This window comes from Pleurodeles waltl, chromosome 10 (genome assembly GCF_031143425.1).
Source record: "Pleurodeles waltl isolate 20211129_DDA chromosome 10, aPleWal1.hap1.20221129, whole genome shotgun sequence".
NCBI classification, from domain to species: Eukaryota; Metazoa; Chordata; class Amphibia; order Caudata; family Salamandridae; genus Pleurodeles; species Pleurodeles waltl.
Genome location: NC_090449.1, coordinates 33,998,036 through 34,019,297, shown reverse-complemented (window position 1 = coordinate 34,019,297; position 21,262 = coordinate 33,998,036). Strand labels below are relative to the sequence as shown.

Below are 21,262 nucleotides of genomic sequence, written 5' to 3'. Positions count from 1 at the left end.
TCCTCCAATCTGTGACAGAACCGAATATACTGGCAGAATGTTTCTCTAAAATTCCCACATAGCCAAATTGCACAACCCCTTAACATGATGCATACAAATTAAGTCGAGAGATGTAAATTTGTCATTTTGGGGGCGAACAAAGCTTACCTTTACCCAGAGCACCCACCGGTTGATTGACTGATTGGCTCCAGACAGCACTGCTCGGCTTGCTGTGACTGAGTGCAGCCTGTAGTCAATAGCAGCTGCCCTTCCGAGCCCTCCTTGGTGCCAGAATGTCTGGTTCTATTTGAGTGTTGTGTTAAATTTCCTTCCAAGTTCATCAAAATCACGTACTATTGCGTTAGTTAGTATTAACACATGCCCCTGATAGCGCCACAAAAGAGAAAACTGGAGGAGCAAGCTGTATGTAAAACACAAGGCCTTTGGCTCAGTTCCTGCCCCCAAGCAAAGGAAGAAGAGCTAGAAAAACCATTTATCATATCAGTGGCCTGTAGTACTTTCACGTGACAGTACTCAAGGGTATCTTGTGTTGGCACCTCCGTATGATCCTGATGCATTCTGGAACATGTAGTCCTCAAATTTGCACTCTCATTTGTCATCGGAGTCTCTACAGGCAATATATATTCGTGAATGCATGACAAGTGACCATGAGATGAGCTGGCATTTACCTGGATTAAAGTGTGCTGCCATGATGCTTCGTTACCTAACTCACACGCAATGCCACCTGAGGCCAGATGTGCACAACCAGCCCCCGGTAACTCTAAAAAAAAAAAAAGTCGTTTTGTAGAAGTACTCTCATAGCAGTACGCTATAGAAAAATACGTTTCATCTCCTGAATCTAATTCCAGTACATTTCGGTACTGTAGTCTTCAAATCCACATTTTGATATTTTGTTTTCAAAGTTAATGTGCACAATGTTGTACTCCCAGCATCAAAATGCAATGCAGAGTATAGGTGCAACGTCAATGTGCCGCAGTACCTGCCACTGGTTGCTATAGCAACCGCTTCCAGTGGCAGAGTTCCACCTCCAAGACATGTTCCCACACACCAGCCTCATAAGAGAAAGTACGGGGACCAAATTATTAGACGTGTCCAAAGCTATTAGAATTTCTTTGGACCAAGGCAAAAATGCTGCCCTTATTCTTTTAGATGTATTGCATGCCTTCAGTACTGTGCTATATTCCATTCTTTTGCAATGGCTGGCAGACACTGGGGTGGGTGGCTCAGCGATTGTCAGGATAAAGTCCTTCCTGAAGGACAGAGAACAAGCTGTTTGCATGCTCCCTTACTCATCGAACAGCAGACGTCTACACTTTGGGATGCTGCAGGGTTCTTCATTAATCCGGACTTTGTTTAACATCTATATGGCTCCTTTAGCTGCTCTGATAGAGTCATTTGGCTTTAAGGTTGTCTCTTATGCAGATGACACACAGCTGGTCAGCTCTGTTGACCCTTCTCCCGTATGCCCGCTGCCCACCTTTAAAAGTGTTTAGCCAAGGTCTTTGAGAGGATGAGAGAGAGATACTTACATTGAAACTCTAATAAAACGGACATCTAACTTTTTGGTCAGAATAAGAACTAAATCTCAAATTATTGGCTGGAACCTCCCTCCCCGGCCTCAGCTTGTTAAGGTGGCTATAAATCTGGGAGTAAAATTTGATTGTAGTCTGTCTACCAGCCTCAAGTGATGTCAGTTGTCGGCATGTGCATAGCACTCCTTCAAACTTTAAAAAAGGTTTTTGGACTTTGTAACCATTGGCTTCACCCAAAAAGATATCTATGCGTTAATTACCTCTAGGCTAGATTACACTAACGTTCGTTTGCTCGGTCTTCGGGACAGGCTGATTAGCAGGCTGCAGACAATCGCTGCTTATTTCAAATATTCCTAAATGCACCCCAGTCGCGTATCATCTTAAGGACTGCGTAAACTACCCATAAAAAAGCAGAATCTGTTTAAGGCCTTTTTGACAGTCCATCGAACATTCTACCAGATTCTGTCTAAATACCTTTCTGATCGAATGTGCATTACATGCCCACTAGAACACTTAGGGGCATATATATGAGCCCCGTGATCCACCGGAGTGCCATTTTTTTGTCGTGCTCTGATGGCACAGATTAAAATATCTATGAGGCCACGCAAAGCCAATTTGCATGGCTTTGAATGGTCTCAGAGATATGGAGTAAGGCAAGGCAGCGTAAATTGCTGCGTTGCATTACTCTGTGCTTGGCATTCCACGGGTGTTGTGGTGGGTGTTCCCTTGCAACACCCATGGATTTTGATGCTCCACCAGATTTACAAAAGCACGTAAACCTGGGGATGCGCCAAAACCATATGCCTCTTGAGGTGAGGCGTAACGACGAGAAACCTTTATAGTCCTCCTTGTATTTTTCCTCTTTCCATGTGTTCTGCATTCTGCACACATGGAAGGAGGTGTCCCTTCCTCCACAAAACCAATCCTGCCGACAGCACAGGCCCCCTTGATCATGGTGCAAGGATGTCTGCGTTGGCACTAGGCTGCTGAAATGGCACCAGTGGTTAGAGAAAGGTCAGGAATGCACCCTATTGCATAAATATGGTGCATTCCTGCTCTTACGGTCTGGCATAGGGTAGCACAGCAAGGTGACATGCTGTGTTGCCCTACGCTAAGACCCCAAAAATGAGGACCTTAGATCTTCTGATGCCCTCTTAGCACAAATGCCCAGGCTCAGTCATACCAGATCAAGGGAATATTCTTCATGGTTCTGATAATCGGGGAAAGGAACTCCGTACCTGGGTAAGTGTGCCGCGCCAGCAATGAGTCTTGGTTCAAAAAGACTATTCAATATAGCTTAACCTGGAATTGGTGATCGGATTTCTCGGCCTTTAAAAATAGCGCTGGAGCACTCTTCAGACTAGGTGTCAAACTTTACAAAACCTTTCATCCACCTGTCTGAGATCAAATGTTGCTGATAAGTCGAAGACATCAGGAATGACAGGAACCGTGGGGATAGCACCCTTCCAACAAAAGAGAACTGTATGACAAACAGCCAGACTGCTTTAGTGTTAAAGTATTTGACAAAACTATCGAGGAAGAAACATTCTGTATAGGCAAAGCCACAAACCAACAGACCAACAGTTCCCAACAGCTGAAAGCGCACCATTCAATAACTGCTATTTTTAAAAGTGTTTTGATGATCCGCAGACCCGCATAACACTATCATGACATTTCACCATCTCAATAATGTAGGAAGGGTTACCACTTATCACAGAGAAAAATACTAGCCATTTATTCATGTTTTAAGATTCTGCAAAGGGCTGGACATGATATGTAAATGGGGCTTTATAGAAAATGGCCTGTATTAATTTTGATGTGGCCTTTCTGTATCTGTTTAATTTACTTATCAGTTAGTGGTCATTAATGCAGCTATAGAACATATTTTAAAGTGCTGTCATCTTACATTTACTGTTTAAACCATGTACAGATAAGAAGGAAAAATTCTGGCTTTGAGTCATTTTCCAATTATTTTGGAATGGCTGGATATTAAAATACTGGTCAAGCCGGTAAAAAAACAGTCAGGGGAAAACTCTAATCGTAAGGTTGGACACCTTTGCTTGATTTGTAGGAGCAATGCAAGTGTAGCAAACAGTAGAATGGACAAGTGGTCGCCTTAATTGAAGTATTCACTGACAAAAAAAAGTTTCTATCATAACTTTTTTGTACACCTTAATGCAACACCATAAGCGGGACAGGTGAGCCCAGATGTGGGTCCTGTGCTCACTGTGCCACTGGAACCAAGCTATACCTGACTGATTGGCCCTAATAAGGGTGGAACTGTTCTTATGAGGCTTGTGTTCCAGTTCAGGCAGTTCCTGGCAGTTTGGGCTGGACTGTTCCGATTGGAGTAGGACCAAGGCTGATTTGTATATCGCTGGGTGCACACTGAGGTGGCATGGTTTGCAAAATAACAATGGACTGGAATGCATCCCAAGTGATTACCAGTGACTTTTCCATTCATCGTTTTGTTGTATACTTTAGTGTGACAAAAACAGAGTATGCACTAGGAGCAAAACAACAAGTGAAATGCTAGTATCTTGCATATCCCTTCATCTTTTTGAAATAAAACTACAGTTTGAAAGGCTCAACCTTCCCTTAAAAAATTTATTTTTGTATATGTTTTTGTTCGTAAATTAAAATATTTCATAATCTGCACATTTAAGGGATGTATACTTGTTTCTGTAGTTGGCTGTATTTTTATTTAGGTTCAAACATAGAAATTGCTTATGCAGGAGTCCCTGCTTTTTAATAGTCTTTTAGTTGGGGGAGGAAGGGTTTGCAAAATGTCAAAATGCTAAGGACCGCTGGCCTAGAGGACTAAGCGAGAGAAGGTGTTAATTGCTGTCACTGTACAAGGTTGCACGTGAAATCATTGTAGGGCAAGCCTAGGTGTGAGGTTCATTGAGCCAACTGGTCGCAGTTTATTTAGAAAAGTGGGTGACTGCTCCGCCCTATAGCCCTTAATCAAAACAGCGTAAAAAAATGTGCATCCAGGCTGGAAAGACAACTGTCTGTAGAACACCCTTCCAGGGCAGAGAAACAAATGATGGACTTTTGTTCAGTCTTACTAGACTTCGACACTTGGTGGCATATCAGCCATCATTCTTACTACACCACAATTCTTTTTTGTGATTAATCTTTACCTTAACAATACATTCAAATACACTAATACATTCTAATTTAACAAACCAGGAAATATCATATCTACTCTTTAAAGCAGTGGTTCCCATATTTTTTAGGACCACAACCTAATTTTTAGAACAAACTTTTGGGACCCTTCAATGGACAAGAGGTGGGTCATTTTTTAATGTGACTAAAGCGTTATGTGGTAGAGCACTGTCATTTACAGAAAGCACATCTGATTTCCACAGACATACCGTTTTACTGATAAACCATAGTCCACACAAATGATAAAGTGAGGAAATCGGATTTGAGTGAATATTTATCTTGTATGCACCATCAAGTAGAGTGTCTTGATTTGTTTTCATCCTATTAACATCTCTGTTTTCAGCACAGCTCAGAATTACAAAAAATGTGTTTGGTTTTTGCTTTCCTAACTGCTGAATGTGTACAGTCCGTTTACAGGTGTTTACATTTTGTAGTGTTACAAAAACATGACATACTACGGCCTTTTCTTTCACACACCTGTACCCCAGCAAGATTATCCCATCATTCACTTTACTTTTCTTTCTCTGATTGCAAAGTGAGAGGAGTATCTAACCACTAATCCTCAAGTTAAAAATCAGCAATTTGTCATAAGACATTGCCTTGCATTTGGCCTCTGTTTTGAAGCACAGTAAAAGCGGCAAGATAAAAACAGAAATTAAAGTCCTATTTATTTATTGCTTGGACTTTGCGAACCACCAAAAATTGGCCTACAACCCAGTGAGTCACGACTCATAGTTTGAGAAACACTGCTCTAAAGCACATGATTTGAAAGACCTGTTGTGTTCTTCTGAGATAATGTAACTGACAGTTTAGTGTAGAGCAAGATTGCAATCCAATGTGTCCTCTTTAGGAACAGAGTAGTAATATACCACTGCCAATGGCTGTGACAGTTGTTAAAGGCCCTGAACCCAAGTTATACATCCGAGCTGCAGACATGGAGCCTATAACTAAGGTGAGGGCCTTTAGAAAGTGGCATAGTCCGAGACAGAAGGGCTAAAATGCTATTTCAATTTTACAACGATTGGAGGAAGAATGTTTGCAAATAAACAAAGAGAAACAGAAAGAAAAACACTGCATTTGTTGGAGCACAAGGTCTGTAACAGTTGTTATTGGCCCTGAGGCATGCATCTGTCTTCAAGGAGCTTTCAACAATCCAGTGTTCTAATATATGTTAACATTACATGAAGACGTTGGTACAGCTTTTCTCTCTCTTTAGGCCTCAATACTTCTCATGTCGATCACATATTGAAAATATAACTGTGTTCACACTGGAAAATAAGGAACGCAAGGACTCACCATCAGTGGTAGGGGGAGGTGGCAGTGGAAGCTGGCGTTTTTCTAGGAAGAGAATGGAGCGGAGACACTTTCTTAGATCAGCATTGACAGCAGTCAGGCTTGACACTGGCTCCAGCATAAAACCATCTGCTCACCATCAACAGGCATCAAGTTCAGACACAGCTAGATCACAAAGGTGCCTTTACTGTCTTTAACTTGCATAGTACCCAGGGAAGGACTGACAGGGCTAGAGACGGCGCTCTCTTTCGGGACATATGTATGAATGGCCAGATTGAGAATGCCTTGTTTGTAGAGCATCTGCGATTAACCTGGTCTGATCTGCTTTAGTTTTACCAGACCTGCCCCAGTGCAAAAATGTCAATTTGCAAGGATTTGCAGAAACCCAGCACCAATAATATTCTTGCTACATGAACTCATCTGTGAATACTTGTCAATGAATCCAAGTGCAGTGATGGAGAGCTGCAACGGACAGTAGATCATCATTTCTGCATGCACAAAGTGCTGACATTGCAATTATAAAAAGAATTGGCACATAGTGAAGGGACACCAGAGTTAGTGCTTGAAATGGAAATCTAAAAGAGCAGTTCCTCACTGCCTGAAGAATACGTGTTTGCTACTGAGAAGGTCTGGTGGTCACCCATTAAATGTATTGTACCCCTGATCTAAAATTAAAGAAGTGGAGGCACTCCATACGTGACGCTATGTGCCCATTAAAGCTGATAATGGTGGACATGAAGTGGTTCAAGGGTCTGCTGTCTACTCCCTCCAAAGCACTCAGCTGCTCGTACTGTTATGTAGGGTTGTCACAGCCAAACTCTATATCAGAGTGTATACAAGTGTCCGCATGAGCTGACCAATCACAGAGACTCGTACTGTTAGGCAGGGACCGCAGAGGCAGCACGCCTGGTTTTATTTTAGCGCCTTTGCCGGTTTACCATGACCGCTGCGGTGCACTTATCAAAGAACGCGCACCTGGACAGCAGTGCAGCGGAGATGCCTTGCCAGTGTCAACACTATAGCTTTCATTCACCCACTAACTGCGGCTTAAAATGTCACTTTAGTGTATTGCAATGTAGGATTTTGCAATTGCAAAACTTGCTAATTTGTGCAGTGCAAGCTTTATGATTTCTAAATGCCTAAGTAAATTTTGCCCAAGACCCCACAACAAGGGAGATGCTGACAATTCTGATGCCTGAACCTCTCTCCACAGTGCCAGGGTAGGGCAGACTGGACTAGCAGGGCTGAGGACTGAATCCCTTAACGTATCCGCGGGCAGGGAATGGACAAACACTACTAGGGACTTGCGCTCTCCTTATATCCCTAATGGAGGGACTAACGGTGCTGAGAACTGAGGCCCTCTGCATAGTCCAATGAGTGCGGACAAGTGTGGAGCAGCAGTTGTGGGGGCCTGACTCCTGCAGTGTAGGCTCCGGGGAGGGCCTTAGACTAGCTCTGATGGCCAAAGACCTCTTTATATCCCAGTACAAGAGAAGGACTGACAAATGGAGGACTGACAGTGGGATGGACAGTAAAACGGTTTATTAATTGTAGAAATATTGTCACAAGGAGGGCCACATCACTTTGTTCTTTTAGGCCTGGTAGATAGCCACCAGGCTGATATCGCACACGTTTTCACAGCCGTTGCCACCCGTCTGCGCCTAGTACCCTGCCTTACCTTGCCTGTTGTGTCGCTTTTCAATCTTCTCGGTCACCACGTCAAGAAAGGCTTCAGCCTCCTGCTCATCCGCAAAGTTCAGGCCGGCTTGACATTCCTGTGCACAAGGGAAGTCAATGTTTAGATACAGTGACCACAGTCAGGCTGTCATCATTTGAGTTTATCAGTATCAAAAAGGGTGCCTGGCTATGCTTGATATGCACAGACAATGCAGTGAATGCATCTCTATTTCCGGGTCAAAGGGAAAGCCAATACAGGAAGTAGCATTTCTCCAGTATTGGGGTATCTTTCATAGATTCACATGCTTGAATCATTCCCTGTCGTCGAAGTGGGAGTCCCACGGTACATAGAAAGCAGTAAATAGATAAAAAACTTTTTTTTTTTTTTTTTTTTTTTACTGAAATCCATAGGAAAAAACACATTCAATTGTAGAACTATCAGCCTCTTTATAAAGAGCCCAAACTTCAACCAATCAGGCGTGACCACCTCCTTAGAACCCTCAGCACAGAGGCTCAGTCTGTCAGATTTTCTACCGCACGTCGTGTGTAAGGGAGTCTCCCTGAGCTTTGCTCAGTTTTCTACCTCTTCAAGAGAAATCGTTAAAAATTTTCACTTGACTTTTTTTTGTACAACATTTTTTCCATCATGTCTACAAGAAAAGGTCTTTTTAGACCTTGTGGGACCTGTGGCAAATTGAGACTTCACTGTGAGGACCCTCACAAAGAATGTATCTATTGCTTACATCCAGAGCATACGGTCAAGGACTGTAAGATATGCAGGACCTTTCCTAACAAGACTCTGAGGGACAGAGAAGCCAGGCTCCTACTTTGGCTCCAGAAAAAGAAGGCAAGAGAAGCTCTTTCTGAAGAGGAGAGTGACACCTCAGTGGCCTCAAAGAAAAGGAAGAGGTCTGTGGAGAGCCTATCCCCTACAAGCAGTAAGTCAGCCAAGAAGCTGCATGCTTTTAAGGACACCGGGGATCTACCTTCAACATCCAAGGTAGCATGTGGCAGGATTCACTCAGAGCCATCAACACCTGCTTCTTCTTCAAAGAAGCTTAAAAAGCCTTCAAGTTCACTGCCTCCATCGACGTCCAAAAAATCGACACCGTCGACGAGCGCTCCGTCGACGACAGGTCTACCTGTGACGACGACTACAGTGACGGCTACGTTTACAGCTCCTCCATCACCGATGATAGTGACTTTGTCTCCGATGTCGTCTACGACGATAACATCGGTGAGTTTAAAGTATGGTCCGTCGTCGCACACTTTGAAGATCACTAAGAAGCCGTCGACGGGTAAGAAGCTAAAATCTTTGCCGTCGACGCATTCATCGACGAAGAAATTCAGAAGGTCGCCGTCGGTTTCGCCGACGAAGATTCCATCGACGCGCCTGACAGCGACAACTCCGTCGACGACAACCCCGTCGACGGGTGGCGTAGTGACATTAACTTCGTCGACGGGACCTTCGTCGACACTGGTACCACCGACACCAACTACACCGACGGCCCCGTAGACGCCTGCTCCGTCGATGCCTGCACCGTCGACGAGGACACCACCGACGAGTGCTCCGTCGACGACAGTTCCGTCGACGACTCATTATCCTGGAACATCTCCTTACCTACCGCAAAGGATTTTACCTGTGCAGAGCAGGTCGTCTTTATTGCTGCTATCGCATACATCGCCCAGCAAGGTTGCACCAGTTCCTCCGCAGCATCTTTTTGCTGATGATGATGATGACGGCGATGGTTACTCTGATGACGGATTTTTTCCGGTAGCGCGTAGTCCGTCCGAACTACGTATAAAATGCCAAGAGGAAGATGAAGAGGAGGATCTTCAGCCTTTTCCGCACCAACAGGATCAGGGGCATTTCGAGCAACAAGAACAGACAGTACAGATGCCGGTATCATTGATTAACAACCTTCAACAAATGATGCAGGACTACTATGCGAGGTTTCCCCCGCCTGGTTCTTCTACACCGGTGCAGCCTCCACAGACACCAGTGTCCACTCCAGCTAGGCCTTCCGGATTCCCAGGCCCTACCACAGCACCTCCATCGGTTCAGGGTATTGCGTCACCGTCATCCGAGGAGGAACAGGAGGAAGGGGAGATACAGGACTCAGACTCTCTCATACCGGAGTGGGATGAGTATCAGATCCAGACTCCATCTCCGTCTACACCACCGCCAGTAGACTCTCCACCGCAGGACATTGGGGGTTTCCATAGTGTCATGGAAAGAGCTGCAAAAAGATTCCAGCTACCGATTACGTCAAAACAATCAGATTGCTTTCTTTATGATTTCAAAGAAGACACTAGAAAATCAGTAAGGGCCATTCCCATTGTCGATTTCATCTGGGAAGAGGGCCTAAAAGTCATGCAGACTCCGTCCTCCATTCCTGCATTCTTGCCCAGACTAGAAAAGAAATATAAGGCACCCGACAACTCCCCAGCATGCCTGATCAGCCATCCTAAACCGGATTCGGTTATTTCACAAGCAGCTCAGAGAAGATCCAGGAATCCGTTGGCTTCTCTGACTGCCCCTCCAGACAAGGAAGGACGTCGTTTGGACTCCATAGGTAAAAAAAATTCAACTATGGCTGCCACCACGGTTAGAGCGGCTAACTCTCTAGCAATACTTGGGAGATACGATCGTCAGATGTGGTCTGACATGTCACAATTCATTGATATGATACCTGAGACCAGTAGAGCAGAAGCACGCAGAATTCTGCAAGAAGGAGAAAAGATTTCGGCGGAAATCATAGACTCTGCCATTGATGTTTCCTCCACAGGGTTTCGACAATTGGCCGGGGCGGCGGTACTCAGACGCCAAGGGTGGCTAAAGGCTACCTCTTTTAGGCCGGAAGGTTAATTGAAGGTTCTGGACATGCCGTATGATGGCGAGCTTTTGTTTGGTAAACATGTCGACGATGCATTGCAGTCTATTAAGGCAGACACTGAAACAGCCAGGTCACTTGCAACGCTTCAGTACAAAAGGCAACCCTTTCGGGGAGCGAGAGGGAGAGGAACCTTTTCACATAGAGGAGGTTTTCAACAATATCGACCTTACTCTTCTTACCAAGGGCAATTTCGCTCAACCTATGGCCAGCAACAGCCGCATTCCTTTCGTCAACAATCATCAGCTCGCTTCAGACAACAAACGAGAGGAAAGTCTGCTTTCAGAACCAAAGAAACAGCAAGAAAGCAGTGACCCTCATCAAGTGTCTGCACCCAGCCCCTATATCAACACTCTTATAGGGGGCACAATTTCCGAATTTCTACACCAATGGTCCAGAATAACAACAGACAGATGGGTTTTGGATATTATCAATCGGGGGCATACACTAGAATTGAACCAACCTCCTCCTCAAGTACCACCAAGAGGCCCCCCGCCAGCCCATCTCAACGTTTCCCAAGCTTAATGAGCAAGGGAGCAATAGAGATCGTGCCAAGAAACCAGAGGGGAACAGGTTTTTACTCCCGTTTTTTCCTTATCAGGAAGAAGACCGGAGACTGGAGGCCTATTCTCGATCTTCGTTCGCTCAACAGATACCTCAAGAAGCAATCTTTTCGCATGATCTCTCTTCAAGACGTTCTGAGCCTGCTCAACCGAGGGGATTTTATGACCTCACACATATTTACACATTCCAATTCACCCCAATCATCGGAAATTCTTGCGGTTCAGGGTCGCAGGCATTCACTACCAGTTCAGAGTGCTTCCGTTTGGCCTCAAGTCGGCTCCAAGAGTGTTCACCAAGGTTTTGGCGCCAGTGGCAGCCCACCTCAGGCAATTAGGGGTACAGGTGTTCCCGTACCTAGACGACTGGCTAATAAAGGCACGTACAGCGTCGAAGGCTGCCAGAGACACGGAAAGATGTCTCCCTTTTCGGAGCTTTGGGTTTGACAGTCAATTACCCCAAGTCTCACATAGAGCCCACTCAGAACATCACGTTTCTAGGAGCCATCTTAGACACTTTACAAGCGAAAGCCTTTGCTTCGCAGGACAGAAGAGAGAAACTTCGAAACTTAGCAGCACGGCTCAGCAAAAGAAGGTCCGTTTCAGTGCGGACTTACAAGTCTTTTCTAGGGATACTATCGTCTTGCATTCCGTTGATAAGGAACTGTCGTCTGCACATGAGGACTCTTCAGCAACAACTAGACAACCAATGGAAACAGACAGAGGGCTCTTTCGACGAGGTAGTACAAATCACCCCTGCAGCAAAACAGGCTTTCAGGTGGTGGAAGGAAACTCCCCTCATCTCAAACGGACTGTCATTTCTGAAGGACAGGACCATGCACATAGTAACAACAGACGCATCCCTGGAGGGATGGGGTGCTCATTTACAGGATCTTTCCGTGAGGGGAAAATGGTCCACTCAAGAATCAACTCTCCACATAAATGTATTAGAGTTAAGAGCGGTGGCTTTGGCACTCAAATCCTTCCTCACGAACATCAGAGACTCTTCAGTTTTGATAAGGACGGACAACACCACGGTCATGCATTATATCAACAAGCAGGGAGGCACAAGATCTCGGGCATTATCTCTGGAGGCGCAGAAGCTGTGGCATCGAATCTCCATCCGAGCAGAACATCTCCCAGGGATCACCAACACCTGGGCAGATGCCTTGAGCAGGAATCGAACCAGCTGCCACGAGTGGGAACTCAATCAATCGGTTCTCGACACTCTCTTTCGTCTTTGGGGCAAACCCACTCTAGATCTGTTCGCGACCAAAGACAACAAGAAATGCCGACATTTCGCAAGCTGGCGTCCGCAGAGGGGTTCGAAGGGGGAATGCGTTTTTGATCAGATGGTCAGGGATTTATGCATACGCTTTTCCCCCGCTTCCACTCATCCCGAGACTTCTGCTAAAGATGAAGAGGGAACAATGCAGGATTCTTCTAATCGCTCCCAGGTGGCCGCGCCAGTTCTGGTTCACAGAACTTCTATTGCTATCGGAACAACCTCACATTCGGCTGAAGGCAATACCGGATCTGTTGACAATGAGCCAAGGTCAGGTTCGTCATCCCAACCCGACATCTCTTCGTTTATCAGCCTGGCTCCTGAATTCTATGAATTCGATGGATTGAATATTCCTCCGGATTGCAGAGAGGTGCTTGCCTGTGCCAGAGCTCAGTCTACAAATCGCACATACAAGTTCAAGTGGAAGAGGTTTTGTTTGTGGTGCGCAGCTTCCAGCATCCATCCTCTAACATCATCTCCTGAACAGATTTTGCCATATTTATTGCATTTAGCTAAATCCGGTCTTTCGCATTCATCGATTAAGGTGCATTTGGCTGCCATATCACGTTACCGACGAACGTCTCGGTCCCCTTCACTATGGTCCTCCAGAATAATAAAACAATTTCTTAAAGGTTTGTTCAGAATGTTTCCACCAATTCATCGTCCTGCACCACAATGGCATTTGAACATTGTACTCTCCCAATTAATGAAACATCCATTCGAGCCTATTCATAGAGTGGATCTAAAGTTAGTTTCTTTTAAAACGGCCCTTCTTTTAGCCTTGACATCGGCAAGGAGAGTCAGCGATATTCAGGCCATTACAATTTCTCCACCTTTCCTTCAATTCAAGCCAGAGGTGGTCATTTTGAGAACAAATCCAAGGTTTATACCTAAAGTTCCATCATCTTTTCACTTAAACGAACCAGTAGTTCTAAGAAAATTTTTTCCAAATCCTCAAACGGCAGCGGAACGAGCTCTGCATTCTTTAGACATTAAACGCTGTTTAAAGTTCTATATAGAAAGGACAAGTGGTTTCTGTAAATCTGAACAATTATTTATCAGCTATGGAAAGATCAATCACGGTAACGCAGTTACTAAACAAACTATAGCGCGCTGGATCTCTTCTGCCATTCAGTTGACCCACCAGTTGGCGGGGAAGCCATTATCATCCAATGTCCGGGCACATTCCACTAGAGCGGTATCCACTTCCACAGCTCTGTTCGCTGGAACCCCTCTGAACCAGATCTGCAGGGCGGCAACATGGACACGTGCTCATACTTTCACCCAGCATTACTGCCTGGAAGCTACTGACAAGGTGAATGCTGCGGTAGGACAAGCAGTTTTGCGCAATTTGTTCACATAAGGTGAGCCTATAATCTCTACCCTCCGTCCTCTGTGTATTGTTTGAGGTATAATTTAAAGTATATACTTGCATAGGTGCAGTTATAGATACATATGTTTTTTTATATAGGTAGAGGTGTATGTGTAGATATATATATATATATATATATATATATATATATATATATATATATATATATATATGTATATATATATATATATATATATATATATTAATAGATGGATACTATATGTACTTAATATGGTTAGCACTTAATTTGCAGATGTTAATTGCTTATATACATTCAGACAACATGCATTATGTTTATGCATTCTATTGGTACTACAAAAAGTAATAGTTTGTTCTTACTGCTGGCTATTCTGATTCAAGCATGTGAATCTATGAAAGATACCCCAATACTGGAGAAGAAAATGAGTTACTTACCTGTAACTGTGGTTCTCCAGTATTGGTATCTTTCATAGATTCACATGCGACCCACCCTCCTCCCCAGAGAGGCTCACCTTCTGGGATTTTTTCCTGTGTACTCTAGTGCGGAGAAATCTGACAGACTGAGCCTCTGTGCTGAGGGTTCTAAGGAGGTGGTCACGCCTGATTGGTTGAAGTTTGGGCTCTTTATAAAGAGGCTGATAGTTCTACAATTGAATGTGTTTTTTCCTATGGATTTCAGTAAAAAAAAAAAAAAAAACGTTTTTTATCTATTTACTGCTTTCTATGTACCGTGGGACTCCCACTTCGACGAAGGGGAATGATTCAAGCATGTGAATCTATGAAAGATACCAATACTGGAGAACCACAGTTACAGGTAAGTAACTCATTTTCTTCTCCTTGTAGTGGAAGATCCAAGATGTTTAGGATGAACTAATATATTTATTAGGCTTAACTTGTATGGCACTTGTGCCACTACTGGCATGTGTATTGTGCTCTATCTATACTCTAAGGGGATTTGCATCAGCCTCCTTCACCCATTGCCTTTTATGGCTCAGGAATCTTCATTCATTGGCTTAAGACTTTTTCACTCACATCTTGTATCAGCCCACAGAAGCATATTAGTCTCACCCTTTTTTTATTGGCTTTCCATGTATTCTTCATCCTACCATGGAATGAAAGAGGGATTATTTTACAACTGAAAAGTACACTCTTTCGCCGTTGCAAACATTCTAGTTCAGAGTTTGCTACCACAAAATACGTCTTCCTTATGCATTAATCACAGTTTAGGGTTTTGTAATCTTTAATAGCTCCTGAAATGGGATTGTTACCAGGTGTTTGACTAACTCCAGAAGGCTACAATCCCTGTGATGGCATGAAGTGAGTGGTGATGTGTGACCTACCTTGTTACTATTCATGAGGTAGGTCCGATTACGACTCACTCTGAATTCGAATTTTACGAATCAATGATTAGTACATAGGTTCATAAACTACTTTACTGGTTGCAAAAATGCAGGTTGCCAATTGTTTTGCTTGCATTGTATACACAACCCAATTCCTTTAAATTGTTTTGCTTGCATTGTATCCACAACACAATCCTTTTTAATTGTTTTGCACTGAAGCAGGCTTTTTTGCTTTTGTCAGCACTGTCGTGCAATCGGCAGACCTACTGGCTTTACCAATGCTTGTTAAAAGTGGGAGAAAGCATCTATTAAGCATAAACATGCAATCAAAAATCATTGTGGATGGGCAGATGTAAACAAACCATTAACACACTGGCCCTTATATAGAGATGTATGGTAAATTTGCGTAACACAAGAATAGGTAATTGTTGTACTTGTTATTTACATTTACTTTTAAATGAGGAACAGCTTGTGTAAACTGTTCTTTTGAGAGGTAGTTCCCATTTATCAGCACAGAGTTGGCACCAGTCTATGGCTTCCGCTCACAGGCACGTTGTTGTGTGCCACCACGTGATATCACAAAGGTTGTGATGCACTGATGCCACATTATTTTGGTTTAGAGCAGAGGTTCCCAACATTTTGACTTCTGTGGACCCCCACTTTATCATTACTGGAACCCGGGGACCCCCACTGAATCATAATTGGAATCTGGGGACCCCCCACTGAGTCATTACTGAAAGCTGGGGACCTAATCTGTTAACATTTTTTAATTTTCTAAGCAGTCGCGGACCCCCTGAGGAGGATTCGTGGACCGCCAGGGGTCCCTGGACCACAGGTTGGGAACCACTGTCTTCAACCGGAAATTAATTGCTTAATGACATTTAGCACGACTTCTGCACAATTGCGAAAATCTTTAAATGAAGGCCTGATATCAGTGGTCACAAATACACTGGGGTATGGTGGCCTGCTTGCTTAAACAACGCTAATTAGTCAGTCTCAAGGAAGTTATTGTGCTTTGTTTTCTTGGCCTTCACATGCTTGTGATAAAGTCTACAGGCTTTCTGCCTCATAGCTCGGGGACACTGTGTTAGGGCTGCCACATTTACATAAAGCCAGTCTATGCTCCAGAACTGTCTATACATTCGTTTTTACATCAATCTATTTTTATTTTTTTTATTACATATCAGTCATATCACTCTTATACCTGTTCATTTTTTCCTCATTTTTTATTTGTATTCATTTTTTATGTTTTGATATGTGAACAAATAACTTCGAAACTGATAAATGTGCTCTCACACATTGGGTTCTGCAGGGCTTTAGTATGATAAGCAGTAAGTTAAAATGACTAATTTATCTGAAAATATTAACACTGCAGCACCTGCAGGTGTAAGAATCTGCAGCTCTTTAAACTTCATTAGGAAATCTTACTCTTAGTTAAAGTTTAATACTGTATTTCAATTTCTTATACTGTTGCTTTTAAAAATAAAAACAAGTGGATATATAAGTAAAAAGACGGGAGACTGGAAGCATATGATGTAAAGTTTGCTCCAAATCAAAACATACTACAAACCACAATTTAGCAGATATTTTCTTCAAAACAAAGTTGTATCCAGACCTTCATACAACAGAGGTCCCAGATGAGCAGGTGTTCTATTTGACAAAACAAAAACCTTTCCAGGCCCCAACACAGAGAAGTCTCTCCTTGCACTATTGGGTCAAACTTGGACAGGCGGCAATCTTTGGCAACATGAATACTCACATTCCTCGTCCAAGGCAGGAACCACCTCAAACTAGGACTCATACACTTAATAATTATAGTAGCACACAAATCTGCTGCTTTGCACGGTGCAAAAGGGAAAAATCACACAGGGGCATATTTATGAGAGGCTTGTGCCGCCGTTGCGTCACATTTAGTGACACAACGGTGACACAAACCTTTCAGCCGTATCTGTGAGGCCACACAAAGCCACTGTGCACGGCTTTGAATGGCCTCATAGATATGGAGTAAGGTAAGGCAGCACAAATCGCTACGTTGCCTCACTCTGCACAAGGAGGCGTTCCATGGGCATGCAGTGGTTGTTCCCACGCAACACCCATGGATGGTGACGCATTCCCAGAGGTACAAGGCCATGTAAACCTGGGATGCACAAAAACCTTATACCTCCCCAGAGGAGGCGCGACACTGAGAAATAACTTTATTTCTCCTGTTTTTTTCCTCTCTCAATGTGTGCTACATTCTGCATCCCAGGATTGGGTTTATGCTGGAAGGTGTCCCTTCCTGCATAGCATAAAAACAATCCTGCACCATGCCTTTGTTGGTGCTAGGCAGCCAAAGCGATGCCAGGGCAGTGGGAAGGACAGGAATGCGTTGTATTGCATAGATACAGCGTATTCCTGTCCTTTCCCTTTGGCGCAGGGCGCACAGGAAGGTGACTTGCTTCGCTGCCCAGCGTCAAAAGCCCATAATTCAGGGCAACAGTGCGAACAGTAACCCCTCCCTCACCCCCACCCCCTCCCCCCACAAGTGCCTTGAGACCCTCACGGGTGAGTAGCGCGCTCTATAATTTTTTTGGATTGATTATGTACAAGATTGGTCTCCTGCTGATGTTATCCCCTGCGCTGCGCAACGCACAGCCTCGCAACATGGTGGGAAGGTGAGCATGCCCCTGTCTAGCAGAATTTGCATTGGAGGCATAAACTTCTAGTACAAAGTAGTAAGCCTAGACATATTCAGAAGGTTGTCATGCATTTGAAGTGTGCTGTGCACTGCAGCACACATGCAATGCGCTGTTTTTTGAGGGATAAACACATTTCACCTTGTTTGCGCCATCTTCGAGTAGGCGTAAATTTTTTAAGCAAAGCCCAGTCAGCAGTGGCGCCTTCTGCCAACCAAGGATGGTGGGCTGAGGGGGTTACTGTTAGTTGGGGGGAGGTTAAAAATAATAATTAAATAAACATACCTCGGTGCTTCCATCGCTCCTTTCTTCCCAGCAGTCACTGGGGCACAGGTTCCCAATCCAGACTCTGCTCTCATGCTATACCAAGCATGAGAGCAGTGCCGGGATTGGCCTGGGCGGGCTGGTTTGATGCTCGCTCAGGCAGCCGGTGGGTTGGAGAAATGTACATGCACATGTGGGTTTGGCCGCCCTAAGGCAGCCAGCCAAACAGACTTGCACAATTTACAGTTCCCACCACTCCTCCTTCCTATGGCCCGGCCTGACCCGCCACACCCTAGACATGCATGGCTCAGTCAGGCAGTGAAAAATAAAGCAATAATGGAATTATTTTATTATCATTTTATTTGCCATTGCTTGGCCAGGGGGGCAATGCTCCTCCGCTATTACGGATTCTGGGGGCTTTGGGCAAATGTATTGGGGGGGGGGGCTGTTTGGAACAGCTTAGGATTTATGATCCAGTTTCAGCTTTTTCATACCCTTTTTGGCCAGTTCACTAACAAAGTACAGACACACTCGTTCAGATTCTGAATGTGTTTATATCTAATATTCAGGGATAGTGTCCTGTGTTTTCAATATTGTAACAGCACCAGCACAGTGATATTGCGGCAAATAACCCCTGTGACACCCTCCCATTTCTCACATGTGAGGTCCTGTTTTGATGTAAAAGAAATGTTTTTATGGATGTTGTATGGAACATAAATACAATATTTCTCTGCAAAATGTATGTAATAGACTTCACACATCATCCACATTAAAAATAAATTAAAGTAAAGCAGTTTCTGATGGATACAACTACCTGTGGATTCCTCTCCTAATGAATACTCCCATGGCGCCAGCATTCGACGGAAATCTTCTTACTAGTCTCTGCACGTCGACGAGGACGTCACTCTAGCCCACACGACGCCGTCTGACGTCATACAGGCAATAAGAGGTCCTCGACGATGTGCCGACGTCAGTTCCCTTTTTTCCGTGCATTCGAAACGGTTATCTTCGAGGGAGCAACTGTTACTTTTGTGGTTACAGTGTATTTTTGCTGCGTAGTCTTTCGCTGTGGTAATAATGTCGCAGAGAAAGTCTGGATTCAAGCCTTGTCGTGAGTGTGGAGGCAAGATGTCAGTGACGGATCCTCATTCCGACTGCCTTTGGTGTTTGAGCTCCGACCACGACGTCTCGACTTGTGATTCATGCCAGCACATGAATCCAAAGGCCCTCAAGGAACGTGAGGCGAAGCTGTTTATGGCGAAATCGAAGGAGAAGCATCACAAGAAGTCTTCTTCGCCAAGACATCGGCGTCATCGAGACTCCCGGCGCCGTAGAGAATCTCGGCGTCATTCAAAGGAGACTCGTTCCAGGTCTTCGGATTGGCGCCGAAGGACATGGGAGATCAGTCCCACGGTTACGCCGCATCCTTTGACGCCGTTGCCCTCTCCGGCGTCTCCGACTTCACCTGGACAGGCGTCGGTGATTGAGGTATTGGAGCCTCAGGTGTTATCTCCGGCGTCGCAGACGTCGAGGCCGGCGTCGGGGTCGCCTCCGAGACAGGCACCCCAGTATCCGGCTTTTCCCACCCCTGGAGCCGATAGTTCCGCATTCTTGAATGCGATGTATGCCATCTTCCAACAGATGGCTCCAGGGGGTGCTCCGGCTGGGCCTTTGGCCTTTTCATTGGGTGATCCTGCGCCTCTTCGGCCGGCACCCTTTATGCCCTTTCTCCCTTTTGGGAACGTGGGCTCGGCGCCGGTGTCGGCGCCGGTGGCCGCTCCGGTGGCTTCAGAGGGATTGGCCCCGGGGATTTCCATCCCGTCGACGTCGGGATTTCGGCCTGTGACTCTGGTGGGTCCATCTGCTTCGACTGCTCTTTCGTCGGCGCCGAAGTTACCTGTGGCGCCGGACGCGGCGTCGGTGGCTTCTGAAGATCGGCACCGATCTTCGACTTCGGCGGAGGCATTGTCGACTCCGCGTATTGAACAACGGCTTCATTCGAGGAGACGTGCTCTCCGTGTATTAGAGGAGCAGGAGTACCAACGAGCCCTGGAGGAAGGAGAGCTAGAGGACTCGGGTGATGGGCTGCGTGGTCTGGAGTCGGCCAGTGGGCTGGACACTTCCCCTGAGTGGGATCTTTCGTCCCCGGGAGAATATACTGAGGAGGCTGCTTCCTTTCACGCAGTGGTACGGAAGGCAGCTAGTTTTTTGGACCTGCCTTTGCCGGTGGTGGAGGCTAAACAAAACCTTCTAACAGAGGTGCTACATCCGGCCTCAGCTGCGGCGGAGCCTCTTTTGCCATTTAATGACGCTCTGCTGGATCCGGTGTTAGAGGTGTGGAAGAGGCCGGCATCTTCCCCAGCAGTTCACAGAGCCGTGGCCAGGAGGTATCGGGCGGCTCCAACTGACCCTGGTTTTCTGTCTAGGCACCCTACGCCGGAGAGCTTGGTGGTGCAGGCCTCCTGTTCATCCAAGTCAGCGCCTGGTTCTTTCCCGACGGTGCCTGGGGACAGAGATTCAAAGAAACTGGAGGCGCAGTCCAAGAAGATTTTTTCGTCCTGCAGTCTGGCGTTGAAGGCCACCAACGCAACCTGTATCCTGGGGAGGTATATTCATGCTCTGATGGATGACATTTCCTCATCATTTACAGAGCTTCCCCAGGGTCTTTTGGATGTTGTTTCAAATGCCCAGGCTGCTGCGACCCAGATTATCCAGACTGGACTGGATACGACCGACTCGGTAGCCAGAGCAATGGGCACAACTGTGGTGGCAAGGAGGCAGGCCTGGCTCCGTAACTCGGGCTTTTCTGCGGATGTACAGTCCACATTGTTGGATCTCCCGTTTGATGGGGACAAACTGTTTGGAGCCAAGGCTGATTCGGCCTTGGAACGTTTTAAGGAGAGCAGGGCCACGGCTAAGTCGTTAGGGCTCCAAGCTCCTTCTTCCACGGCCTCTTCCAGATTTTTCAGGAGGTTTCGTGGATTTGGGCGTGGCTCTTCCTCCTCTTCCTTTCGGGGAAGATATCAGCAACCTGCCTCTTCCCATCCCTATAGATCTTTTAGAGGGAGAGGTAGGGTCCGCACCAGAGGAGCCTCTCAGCAGCACTCTGCCTCTTCCTCATCCTCTGGCGGGGTGCAGCAGGGGAAGCAGCCTTAGGCTTCCACCATTTCCCACTCACTCCTCTCCTGTAGGGGGAAGATTACAGCATTTTCTCACCAAA

The 21,262-nt window shown here is 45.5% G+C and overlaps 1 protein-coding gene across 2 annotated transcripts in view; it reads right to left on the bottom strand.

Moving 5' to 3' along the window:
* WAS (WASP actin nucleation promoting factor) overlaps positions 1–21,262 on the bottom strand; it is a 139,377-nt gene that overhangs the window by 55,193 nt on the left and 62,922 nt on the right. The window contains exons 4-5 of one of the 2 annotated variants that reach the window (XM_069209565.1): positions 7,675–7,771; positions 6,000–6,041 (exon numbers count right to left, since the gene is read on the bottom strand). In XM_069209565.1, the coding sequence (XP_069065666.1) occupies positions 6,000–6,041; positions 7,675–7,771 (139 nt within the window). The remainder of the gene's footprint in view (positions 1–5,999; positions 6,042–7,674; positions 7,772–21,262) is intronic. The other variant, XM_069209566.1, reaches the window with a different exon arrangement.